At 35.4% G+C, this 13414-nt stretch overlaps 1 protein-coding gene across 3 annotated transcripts in view; it reads left to right on the top strand.

The window, feature by feature from the left end:
* Positions 1 to 13414, top strand: part of NFX1 (nuclear transcription factor, X-box binding 1) — a 261059-nt gene that overhangs the window by 155088 nt on the left and 92557 nt on the right. For all 3 annotated transcript variants that reach the window (XR_004538087.1, XR_004538086.1, XM_033930649.1), the window contains exon 17: positions 13033 to 13263. Coding sequence is in view for 1 of the 3 variants with exons in the window: in XM_033930649.1 (XP_033786540.1) it covers positions 13033 to 13263 (231 nt within the window). In the remaining 2 variants the exon portion in view is untranslated. The remainder of the gene's footprint in view (positions 1 to 13032; positions 13264 to 13414) is intronic.

Raw genomic sequence — 13414 nt, 5'->3', positions numbered from 1 at the left:
TCTTTGGTGGTTGACATCTTCAAATCTATCCAGAGGTCTGCTGTTCCATCTACCTCCGCACCAACTAGTCATCACCACAGATTCCTCCCCCTACGCCTGGGGAGCTCACTTGAACGAGTTCCAAACTCAGGGGTTTTGGACTGCCCAGGAAAAGAAACACCACACCAATTTCCTGGAACTCCGAGCGATGTTTTATGCCCTCAAGGCGTTTCAACATTTTCTCTTTCCTCAAGTACTACTCATTTGCACAGACAATCAAGTTGCAATGTACTACATCAACAAACAGGGAGGAACGGGCTCTCGCCTGTTGTGTCAGGAAGCCCAACGGATTTGGTCTTGGGCGACAGCTCGTCACTTATTCCTGAAGGCTGTCTACATTCAAGGGGAACAGAATTTCTTAGCGGACAATCTCAGCAGAATTCTCCAACCTCACGAATGGACTTTCAATCCCTCGATCTTCAGTCCATTTTCGCTCAATGGGGCACTCCTCAAGTGGACCTTTTTGCAGCTCCCCACAACCATCAGCTGCCCCTGTTTTGCTCCAGACTCTACTCTCCTCACCGTCTGGCGCCCGATGCATTTCTCCTGGATTGGACCAGTCTCTTCCTATATGCATTTCCCCCTCTACCGCTCATGCTGCGGACATTGTTCAAGCTCAAAAGGGAACAAGCCACCATGATTCTCATCGCTCCACGGTGGCCCAGGCAACATTGGTTCTCCCTTCTACTTCAACTCAGTTCCAGGGAACCCATACCTCTTCCACTGTTTCCTTCTCTGCTTACTCAGCATCAACAGTCCCTTCTGCATCCCAACCTGCAGTCTCTGCACCTGACAGCTTGGTTTCTCTCGGGCTGACTTCGGCTCATTCTCTCCTTTCTCAGCCTGTCCGTTCTATCATTGATGCTTCCAGGAAACCGGCCACTCTTCAGTGTTATCAACAGAAGTGGTCTCGGTTTTCTTCCTGGTGCCTCTTACATCACCATAATCCCATGTCTCTAGCAGTGGGACTGGTGTTGGACTATCTTCTTTCCTTGTCTGACTCTGGCCTTAAATCTACTTCTATCAGAGTTCATCTTAGTGCCATTGCTGCTTTTCATGAGCCGGTTCATGGAAAACCCCTCTCGGCTCATCCTTTAGTTTCTAGATTTATGAGGGGCCTTTTCAATGTGAAACCACCTCTCAAGCCCCCTCCTGTGGTTTGGGATCTCAATGTGGTTCTTTCTGCTTTAATGAAGCCTCCTTTTGAACCTTTGGCCACAGCACATTTCAAATTTCTCACTTGGAAAGTGGTCTTCCTCATAGCTCTCACTTCTGCCAGGAGGGTCAGTGAGTTGCATGCACTAGTGGCAGATCCACCTTTCACTGTTTTTCACCATGATAAGGTGGTTCTATGTACACATCCAAAGTTTCTCCCTAAGGTTGTGTCTGACTTTCATCTTAATCAGTCCATCGTCCTACCTGTTTTTTTTCCAAAGCCTCATTCTCATCCAGGTGAACAGGCTTTGCATACCTTGGACTGTAAACGTGCTCTGGCTTACTATCTTGAACGCACCAAACCTCACAGATCATTTCCTCAACTGTTTTTGTCATTTGATCCTAACAAGTTGGGTCATCCTGTATCTAAACGCACCCTATCCAACTGGCTTGCTGCTTGCGTTTCATTTTGTTATGCTCAGTCGGGCCTGACACTGGAAGGTTCTGTCACGGGCCACAAGGTTAGAGCTATGGCAGCGTCTGTAGCTTTCCTCCGTTCAACTTCCATTGAGGAAATCTGCAAGGCTGCTACTTGGTCCTCAGTTCATACTTTCACATCGCATTATTGTCTGGATGCATTCTCCAGACGGGATGGACACTTCGGCCAATCTGTTTTACAAAATTTGTTTTCTTAATGGCCAACCTTCCCTCCATCCCTCTTTTTGTTAGCTTGGAGGTCACCCATCAGTCAAGAATATGCTGCTTGCTTGTCCTGGGATAAAGCACAGTTACTTACCGTAACAGGTGTTATCCAGGGACAGCAGGCAGATATTCTTGCGTCCCACCCACCTCCCCGGGTTGGCTTCTTAACTGGCTTATCTTAACTGGGGACCGCGTGCCTCCTTCGGGCGGGAAGGCACTCGCGCACGCGCGGTGCGGCCTAGCTAGAACTTTCTAAAGTTCTTAGAGTGCAATCACTCTAAAATTGTCCGTACTGGGGCTCCGTCGGTGCTGTCACCTATCAGTCAAGAATATCTGCCTGCTGTCCCTGGATAACACCTGTTACGGTAAGTAACTGTGCTTTTCCTTCGTGGGTTCTGTCACCATTTGTCTGAGCAGAGCCTCTTGAAAGGCATCCACAAACTCCCTACTTCTTTCCAATGTCGCAGATGGAACTTTCCAGTCAGCATCTGGCAGATTGAAATCACCCAACAGCAGCACCTCCTTTTTCTTTCCAAACCTTTGGATATGTGCAATCAGATCTTTATCAATTTGTTTCGTTTGAGTTGGAGGTCTGCAGACTACACCCATGTAGATAGAAGTTCCATCTTCTCTTTTCAGATCGATTCATATTGCTTCTTCCTCTCCCCAGGTCTTTCCAAAAAATATTATATCTCGTTTGCATCCCATCCATGGGATGCACTGAACCATGTCTCTGTGATAGCAACAATATCCAGGTCTGCCTCTAACATCAGGGCTTGCAGATCATGAACTTTGTTGCTTAGACTGCGATTATTTGTGGTCATTGCTTTCCAGTTATCTTTCAGTGGTAAACTCCTTTTTTGTATAGTTTTTTGTTTAGTTTTGCTTCTTGTTGCATTGCTAAGAAGTGAGTTGCTAATATTGTTTTATGTCGCTATCTTTACTACCATCACATCTTGTCTTTTGCTAGGGGTGGCCTCCATAATTGTCCTTCATACATACGCCATCCCCAACTTCTAGTTTAAATGCCTAGAAACATATTGTCTAAATTTCTCAGCAAGGATTCTTTTTCCTGTTATAGTAAGATGTAGCCTATCATTACCATATAGTCTCTTGTCTTTCCATGTCTTTCCCCATCTCCCTATGTACCCAAAGCCTTCTTGATGACAGCAGACTTTGAGCCATCTATTGAAGTCCTCTGTGTTTTTAACTCTTTCCTTTCCCTTTCCATATGTGGGCAGTACTTCTGAAAAAGCTAGCTCCTGAAAGCTTTCTGCGCTGAAAATGGGCAGTTGTTGGCTAGGTTGTTTGTTCCCAAATGGATAATAACATCACTTTTTTTTTTTTAAGGTTATCCTGACCATCTGTTCGTTTTGGTTTTTGGTTGGGTTTTTTTAGGTAAATCTTTATTGATTTTCAAACTTCAATAGTGTAATACAATTGATGTATCATAAAAACTTCACAAAAACACACTATTAGCTATATAATTATTACTTTAACAATCATTTCTCCTCTTCTAAACTTATTATTTGAGCAATAATACATATAAATAATTTCAATATTATAGTGAAATAAATAAACTTTTCAAATATATTTCCCACCCCCCACCCACCCACCCACCCTCCCTGAATGTGCAAAAAATATAATGAAAAAAGAAAGAAACATGACCTTAATTATAATACAATAAAATTAGTCAATGGATTCCATATCTCTTTAAAAGACTTATTATTGAACCTCAGTGGCTTGGACGCGAATGCTGACGGTCGGGTGAAGGAGAAGCTCCGTACAAACAAGCTTATTTTACGAAATTTACTACAAAAAAAATAATTTCCCATGATCTTGATGGTGTAATAAATTGAAATCTGCATCCTCAACTGAGACGGAGAGACGTTTGAAGACGAAAAATTAAAAGTGAAAGTGCCGTTTTTTTACATCCTGAGAAGCAGGAGATCGACGGAGTTTGAAACTGCTGGTGAGCTATCTAACAACAAGGATGAAAATTTATTCTTTATAAATAATAAATGAGGAGGTTGGTGCCTGTCGTCCTGTGGAGATAAGCTGTTTTGAAATAGCTCTCCTCTGCCGGAGATGAAGTAAGGTTTGCTGTAAAACCTACTTGGCAACGGTTTTTTTTTTTTTAACTATTTCCTTGCTGCCAATTTCAAAAATTGTGAATGACTAATATAAACATAAATACAATATAATATCAATCTCCTCTCCTCTTCTGAAATTGAAAAAGATTCCGATATAAAAGATTGTTGGTTTTTTCTTTCTCTTCAGCGCTTGGGCTGTGAGAAAGATGACAGAATAAAAGACCAACGGTTTTTAACTTGAAAAAAAAAATAATATCGAAGTAATTGAGAGGCGCTGGAAACAAAAAAAAAAACATATACTTATACATATACTTCAAATATACTGGAAGGAATACTGCTCTCCTCAGTAAGGGCTGCGATTGGGCTTATAAGAGGAGAGCAAGGAAAAAAAAAAAAAGAGGATTATTGATTTTTTTTTCAGCGCTGATGCAAAGTGTCAACAATAAAAAGTGACTAACGGATTTAACAAAATAAATCTGTAAAAAGATTGACCAGCAGTATCTAAAAAATTTAAGGAAAAGAAAGGCTGCTATTATTGAATGTTATTGCCTTCATAGAGGCTGAGATAAGGCTTACTCACAGCAATAGAACTTGAGACAAATAACTGACAGTTGCTCTAAAAATATTGAAATAAAAGTTTTGAGCCTGTTCTAATATAAGATTGGGACAGATAATCAAGAAAGGAGAAAAGAAGAAAAAAAAAAAGAAAAAAGACTGAAAAAAGAAAAAATTTTAAAATATAGAAACAAATCCTGAAAGAAAATCACTCATCATAAATTGAATGCTCAAAACAAAAAAGACAAGCAACATAATATTGAAATATTGAATATTGAATATTGAAACTGATACCAAGAAACAGTGAAGATAAGCTGAGATAAAGAGAAGAGAAGAATAACAAAAGATGACATCTAAAAAACAAAACAAATGTGATTCAGAAGCAAGTGGTTCCGGTATTGGTAGCAGCAATAAAAGATCAAAACCAGAGCCAAATAACACACCCTCAAAAGTTCCGTTGCCATCGGATGAAAGCCCCGACGTCATGGAAGAGTTGAGACAAATTAAAGAAATAGTATTAGACAGCAATAAAAAACTAAAAAAAGCAATTGAAGATGCTGCAATTCTCACCAAAAGAGTTGATATAGTTGAAAATAAAATAAATGACCTAGAAAACAATACAGAACAACTAAATACAGACATGAGAAAATCTAAAATAATATGGAAAGAAGTTGAAGAAATTAAAAGAGACTTGGAAGACAGTCGAAATCGAGAAAGAAGGAATAATTTAAGGATCATCGGGATTCCGGAGGGGGTAGAAAAAAATGACCCTATAACATTCCTGGAACAATTTCTACCTAAAATACTACCTTTAAAATTCAAATCTGCATTAGAAATAGAAAGAGCACACAGAATACCAACACAGAATAAAAACCTTCAATCAAGACCAAGAACTCTAATATTTAAACTTTTGAGACACCAACAAGCAGTAGAAATCTGCCAGCTAGCAAAGGAAAACAAAAACCTTAAATGCCAGGATGCAAGAATCCACATTGTTCCTGACTTTGCAAAAGAGACTGCACTACGAAGAAAACAATTCCTGGACATGAGACCCCAACTGCGAGCTCTAGGGGCTAGATATGGCCTCCTGTATCCAGCAGTAATGAAAATTACCATTGCTAACAAGACTCAAAATTTTTCAGATCCTACAAAACTTCAAGATTTCCTCGATCAATGTGAACAGCCAATGTCCTCTTAAACAATAACTTATTATCGAATAATATATTTGTGTTTATATTTATAACTATGTTTAAATTAATAAAACATAAAGATTAAATATAAAATACAAGTGTAAAGTTCGATACAGAAACAGAACTTTCAACTCCAACTGAAAGGAATTAGAAGAACATGGAACTGTGAATTAAACTGCAGGAATATTCTAAACAACGAGACTGAAAAAAAAATTCTTAAGCTCATGTTTAAAGATATATACAAAAAACTTACATGTAAAACTCTGAGCCAGGAAACATTCCAAAGATGAGATTGTGGTTTTGTAAAGAAAGGGAATGCTCTTCTGGATATAATAGTTTCCTACTCTTTGATTTGATATTCTAAAATGTAACTAATAACTATTTTGAAGGGAAAAGGTTAAAGATAATCTCCTGAAGGTTGGACTGAGGAGAAATCTGTTCATCCTTTGTGACTGCCTTCAAACATATACCTAAGCCTTAAAAATATAAGTTATAATATTTCAATTACAATTATTCATCATTTTGAATTAATTCATATCTAACTGAATTTGTGGTATACATTGTTGTCATATGTAATAATTTCCTTAAAGATAGGGGAAAGAATATAATTTAAACTTAATATTTAAAAATGAAAACATTTCTTGACACCACTTAGAATTTACTGTTAGAAAACAATTACTTTATTATACAATACAAACCAAAACATAATAATAAACTCAAAAAAAATAAATTATACATTGGGAATTTATAATAGAATAAAATAAATTAAAACATCTTTAAAGGGAGAAACATAATTAAAAAAAAAAAAATAAATAAATAAATAAAATAAATAATAATGGTAGTAAATATAGTTATATATTTTAATAGCTTGTAGGAGTTATATACACCTAACCTCAAAATGCGTATCCAAGTGGTCATATTAAAATGGGGAGGGAAGGGAGGGAAGGGAGGGAAGGGAAGGGGGAAATATAATGGAGAATGGGGAAAAAAAGAAAAAGTGTATATTCTAAAATATTTTAAATACTGGGGAAAAAAATTAAGAAAAACAATTCATATAATTTTAAGGAAAATATATCAAAAATGCATAAATGGATCTTAAAATAATATCCTTAAATGTTAATGGTCTAAATCATATGATAAAAAGGAAAAAAGCTCTATTATTTTTAAAAAGGCAAAATGCGGATTTATGCTTTATACAAGAGACCCACCTCTCAAATATTGAATCTAATAAACTACAAGGAGGTTGGGTCAAACATTGTTTTTTCTCACCAGCTACAAGGAAAAAAGCAGGTGTTGCTATTCTGGTAAATAAAAAATGTACTGCTACATTCAAATTAAAGGCAACAGATATTAATGGAAGATGGATAATAGTGGAAATGAATATGGGAAATACTACCATGACGTTGTTTAATATATACGCCCCTAATTCGAACCAAAATGAATTTTTTAAAACTCTTCAACAATTGATATTGCCACTGGCTACTTCAAATCTAATAGTAGCTGGGGATTTTAATGCTGTTATGGATCCTCTATTGGACAAAAACCCAAGTAGATATATGAAATCAATGGGACTAGATAATTTAATACAAACTTGTGATTTAATAGATATTTGGCGAATACTTCATTTTAATGGACGGGAATTTTCATTCTGTTCTCATGTTCACAATTCCTTTTCAAGAATAGATTATATTTTTATATCAAAACACCTAGCACATCAAGTAACAAAAGCTGCCATTGATCCAATTATTTTATCTGATCATGGTGGGGTATGGATTGAAATTAAGATCACAGATCAAAATACAAATAGACCAATATGGAAGTTTGATAATACATTGCTTGCTGATCCAATATTTTGTGAAAATTTTCAAATAAAAATGAAAGATTTTTTTCAAGTGAATGATAAAGATGAGATCTCTAGAGAAATATTATGGGATGCATTTAAAGCATCAATAAGAGGACAAATCATTTCTTATTCGGCTTATCTTAACAAACAAAATAAAAAACAATACTCTAATTTAGAAAAAGAAATTAAAAATTTAGAATTAAAACTAATAGAAAAATGGGAATATTCTATACAACAAGAACTGTTAAAACTCAAATGTAAATACAATGAAATATCATCAAAAATGATAAGAAAAGATTTATTTGCACAGCAGGCACTGTATTATGGAAACTCAAATAAGTCGGGAAGAATACTGGCAAATTATCTAAAAGTGAAAAAAAAGAAAACAAAAATAATTGCTATAAAAGATGAAAATGGTGAAACACTTACACAAATTGAACCAATCTTAAAACAATTTCTAAAATTCTATAAATCTCTTTATTCTTCCGAGACTTATTTAAATAAAGAAAAGGAAGGTTTAGAATTCTTAAAATTATTAGAGGGTCCAAAAGTTCCTGAACATATAAAACGAAGTATGGAAGAACCAATATCACTAAAAGAATTAGAAACAGCTTTGAAATCCCTTAGAGTTGGATCCGCTCCAGGTGGTGACGGTTATACAGTTGAATTTTATAAAACATTTCAAAACTTTTTATTACCCTATTTATTAAATCTTATTCAATATCAACTTAATAAAGGTTGTACAAATGGCACTATGGCAGAATCATTAACAATAGTTTTGCCAAAGCCAAATAAAGATCCCACTTTGGTATCGAACTATAGACCAATTTCTTTAATAAATGTAGATGGAAAATTATTAGCAAAAATCCTTGCGTTAAGATTGGCTAAAGCTCTCCCACATATTATAAGTATGTCTCAAACAGGATTTGTTGCTCAAAGACATTCATCTCATAACACTAGACTAGCATTCCATATGTTATACTTAACAAAGAAAATGAACGAGCCCACTTTTGCTGTTTCTTTAGATGCAGAAAAGGCTTTTGATAGAATAGAATGGACATTTATGTATCAAGCAATGGAATGGTTTGGTATAGGTCCTGGATTCACACAAATGATACAAACATTATATAGCTCCCCTTCTGCTAGATTATACATTAATAATATGTTTTCAGAAAAATTTAATCTACAAAGAGGAGTTAGACAAGGTTGTCCTTTGTCTCCTTTACTGTTTGATATAGTTTTAGAACCCTTAATATTAGCAATCCAACAAGTAAAAGAGATGCAAGGTATAAATCATTCAGATAAAGAATATAAAATATCAGCTTATGCTGACGATTTACTATTATATTTGAAGAATCCGGAAACTACCATTCCATATCTACTTGAACTAATAGAAAAATTCGGAAAATTTTCAGGATATAAAATAAACTGGAATAAATCAGAAATACTTCCATTAAATATACATTGTACAAAAAGTTTATTTAATTCATTCTCTTTTGTTTGGAAGGAAGATGCTATTAAATACCTTGGAATTTGGATTACAAAAAATTTGGAAGATACAATGAAAATTAATGAAAAAAATTTAATACAAAAAGTGACAGAGATGTGTGAGCAATGGAACCCCTTACACTTATCTTGGTGGGGAAGAATACAAACTGTTAAAATGATGATATTGCCTATAGTCTGTTACCAAATGGGAATGATACCAGTTTTCTTCCAAAATTCTTTTTATAAAAAATTAAATAAGATATTAACAAAATTTATTTGGCTTGGAAAAAACCCCAGAATTGCATTAGTGTCATTGCAAAGACCAATTGCGGAGGGAGGGGTAAATTTTCCCAACTTTTATAGGTATCATCAAGCCTATATTTTACGTCAAGGCATGTATTGGATCCTCCCAGAGCCCACTGTAAATATCCCAGATTGGTTTTGGCTAGAATGGAGACTTATGTTTCCATTACGTCTTAGTCATGTAGTTAGTATCAAAATGCCAAGGCTATACAAAGAACATAAAATATTCATGGATACATGGAAAACTTTAAGATATATAAGTAATCTAACTCCTATTCCAATTAGTAAATCAACAACTCAAACAATTTGGTTAAACCCCAAGATCAAAATAGGCGGTTTCAAAATAATCTGGAAAAACTGGATGATAGCAGGTATTCGTATTCTAGACGACATAATAAAAAATGGTAAAATGCTGGAGTTTTCACAATTGCAACATAAATTTGATCTTAATAAAACACAATATTTTAGATGGTTGCAATTGAAGCAATCCATTCAGGAAGGGTTCCCTGAATGGAAAAATCTTACTAATTATCACAGCTTGGAATTCTTGTGTTTCCAGATAAATTCAATAGGACATGAAGCTGCACAGTGGTATAAATTAATATCCGGATATATAAATAAAAAACCAAAAAATGGTCTTAGAGACATTTGGAGCATTGAGATAAAGCACCAAATTAGTGCATCTCAATGGCCACGACTTTGGTCTTGGAGGTTAAAATGTACGGTGTCAGCATCTATGAGACAAACTTGGTTTTTTCTTTTACATAGAGCTTTATGGACCCCTACACGTTTACATAGAATTGATAGCTCTAAATCTAATAGATGCTGGCACTGTCATGTTGAAATTGGGACATTAGACCATCTTCTATTCTTTTGTCCATTCATCTTAACATTCTGGAAATCAATTTGGCCTCAAATTAATAGGATGTTAGAAAACCCAGTAGCCTTGACATATGATACTATATTATTTGGAACAACAATGAGAACAAAAAGTCAAATAACATCAAATAATAACAAATTATTGTTCATTTTAACTGGAATAGCAATACAACAAATCACATTGAATTGGAAAAATCATGACAGATTAAATTACACTTTCTGGTGGAATTCTGTTTGTCACATATATAAAATGGAGCTTACCATAGCAACACAAAAAGGATATATTAATAAATTTCAAAAGATATGGAGACCATTAACAGAATTTTGTAATGAATGATTAATTTTTCCCAAGATAAAAATTGATTAGAGGGGAATGAGATGGGAATTTATTTCTGATTTACACACTATATCAATGTTGAATGAATTTACAATAAAGTTGTTTTTAAATATTATTGATTGAATGAGAGGGAGGGAGGGAGGGGGTATACTACATTCAAAAGAAATTATATAAATCTAGATTTACTGCATAATATTATAAAATTTGTATAAAATTAATTTTCTAAAAAAAAAATGTTAAACTTGAAGATGATAAGTATGTATATCAAGTGTATATATTTAAGTATCTAATAAGTTTATATGAAACACTTGTTGTAACAAAAGAAAATGAATAAAGATTATAAAACAAAAGACTTATTATTCCCCAAACGTTCTGCTATCATCTTTTCATACTTGTCCGTGGTACACACCGTTACCTACCAAATAGTAAAATTAATCCTATCATGATTTTTCCAATTATGGGTAATCAGCTGAACCCCTATTCCTGTCAATATCATGAAAAGGCGACTTTTAAATTTATCTAAAGTAGGTTTGACATGAAGTAGTGTACCACATATTATCGCCTCATATGATAAGGTGATAGATGATTCAAGAACAAGGTTTATTTGTTCCCAAATTGACTTCCAGAAACTAAGTATCAATGGACAAAAATATAACAGATGATCCAAAGTCCCTATATTAATATGACAATGCCAGCATCTATTAGATTTAGAATTATCTATTTTTTGTAAGCGAACTGGGGTCCAAAAATCCTATGCAATAAAAATAACCATGATTGTCTCATAGATGCTGCCGCTGTACATTTCAACCTCCAAGTCCAAATTCATGGCCAGCGAGACACAGAAATGTACTGTTTTATCTCAATGCTCCAGATATCCCTAAGACTATTTTTTTGGCTTCTTGTTTAAAAGTCCAGAAATCAATTTGTACCAATGGGCGGCCTGATGTCCTACTAGATCTGTCTGGTAGCAAAGGATCTGCAAGCTAAAATAAGTTTTTAAGCTTTTCCATTCAGGGAACCCACTCTGAATAGCCCGCTTCAACTGCAACCACCTATATTGTTGAGATTTTAAAATGGCAAATGATTGTTGCAGTCATGAAAAATTAAGCAGTTTTCCATTAGACATAATATCATCCAATGTCTGAATACCTGTTTTTATCCAATTCTTCAAGGCAATCCCAGCACCACCTATTTGAATCTTGGAGTTTAACCATAAGGACTGTAAAGTAGATTTCATTAAAGGGATCTCTGTTATTTTGTCAATGAATTTAATTGTTTTCCATGTATCCAATAAAATTATGTTGTCCTTAGCGGGTTTTCGGGGCAGGAGCGACCTTCCCATGCTCCTGCCCCGTGCAGATCGCTCATAGGAAATGGCTGCCTTGAGCTTCCGTAGTAGGGTGGGAGGCTAAGTAACTAGGGATGTGAGCTGTGTTAGTTATGAAACTTATCTGCAATTCTATTTTCTATTAAAACACCTTTTTATAACTCTGCAATAGAGCCTGCCTCCAAACAAAAGGTGTGTGTGGGGGGAAGAGGAGAGAAGACTAGCACAAATACTTTAAAGAAAGAAATAAAGTTATTAGAATTATTAGAAGGGCCACTGATAAATATCTAGTTTCTACCAAGGCTGGCAGTACACAGAGATTTAACAGTTTTGAAAAGTTAGTCTAAGCTGTGTACACAAGTTCAGATTAAGAAAAAGTTTGAATTTGTTTTTTTGGGGGGAGGGTTTGAGAAAGCACATAAGTTCACAACAACAAAGTAATCAAAAATCCAAAACCAGCAGTAAAAGATTAGCCAGCTACAAATTTGAGAGAATGCAATGTTACACTTAGTCAAACAGTTAGGTCACAGGCAAGTCCAGGCACCTGCTTGAAAAGGCAGAAGGGCTTTGGGCTAGATTCACTAAGGACACCGATCGTGTCCCAACCACTTTGCGATCACTTTGCGACCCTGACCAGATTCACTAACCTTACTCCGATCTGATCTGCGCATGCAAATGTAGGAAGGAAGCGATTCACTAAAAAAGATTAGGTAGGCTAGATTGTCATTGTTGAACTTGATTTTTTTTTAACATTTGTATTTCTCCTGTTTTTGTTCAAGGTAATGTTTATCTAAAGAGTCTCATGTGTGAATGATGATTCACCTTCTCTTCAGATAAAGCATGTTTACTTTCCTTTATTAGGTGTTCTCTAAAGAGACGGGCATAACTAAATACATACTCTGCCACTTCCTCCACTGGAGTGAATAATGCTGTGGTACGCTGAATGGTCATGATAGTGCAAGAGCTATCATATAGACCTAAAGTGGCATTCAATTGTTTTGATGAAAACTCTGTGAAACATTTACCCTTCCATACTTTCTGTTCTGTAATACTGGAACTTGTAAAACAACTTTTGATGTAGTATACTAATTAATCTTGCAGCTTAAATGTGTTTCTTACAGCTGCGAAGCAACATTCCCTGTCACCTGAGTGACATCTCCTGTGGTCTTCGCTGTAATCAACTATTAATGTGTGGAATGCACAAGTGTAAAAGGATCTGCCACAAAGGGGAGTGCCTCATAGATGAAGAATGTAAACAGCCCTGCATATTGCTCAGGACCGAATGTAATCATCCCTGTATGGCATCCTGTCATCCATCCTTGCCCTGCCCTACAACATCCTGCAATGCAAAGGTGATTATTAACTTACCAAACAATGATTAACTACCCCAGATAGTGTAATTAAATGTGAGGATAGTGCATGTACCACTGATGGTGCAGCAGGAAATACCTAAAGATTAAACTTTAATTGTCTCCATGAAAAAGTGGAGAATATGTTCTATAT

Source organism: Geotrypetes seraphini, chromosome 2, assembly GCF_902459505.1.
Source record: "Geotrypetes seraphini chromosome 2, aGeoSer1.1, whole genome shotgun sequence".
Classification (NCBI taxonomy): Eukaryota; Metazoa; Chordata; class Amphibia; order Gymnophiona; family Dermophiidae; genus Geotrypetes; species Geotrypetes seraphini.
The sequence above is the reverse complement of the archived record's forward strand: the minus strand, read 5'-3'. Positions and strand labels throughout refer to the sequence as shown.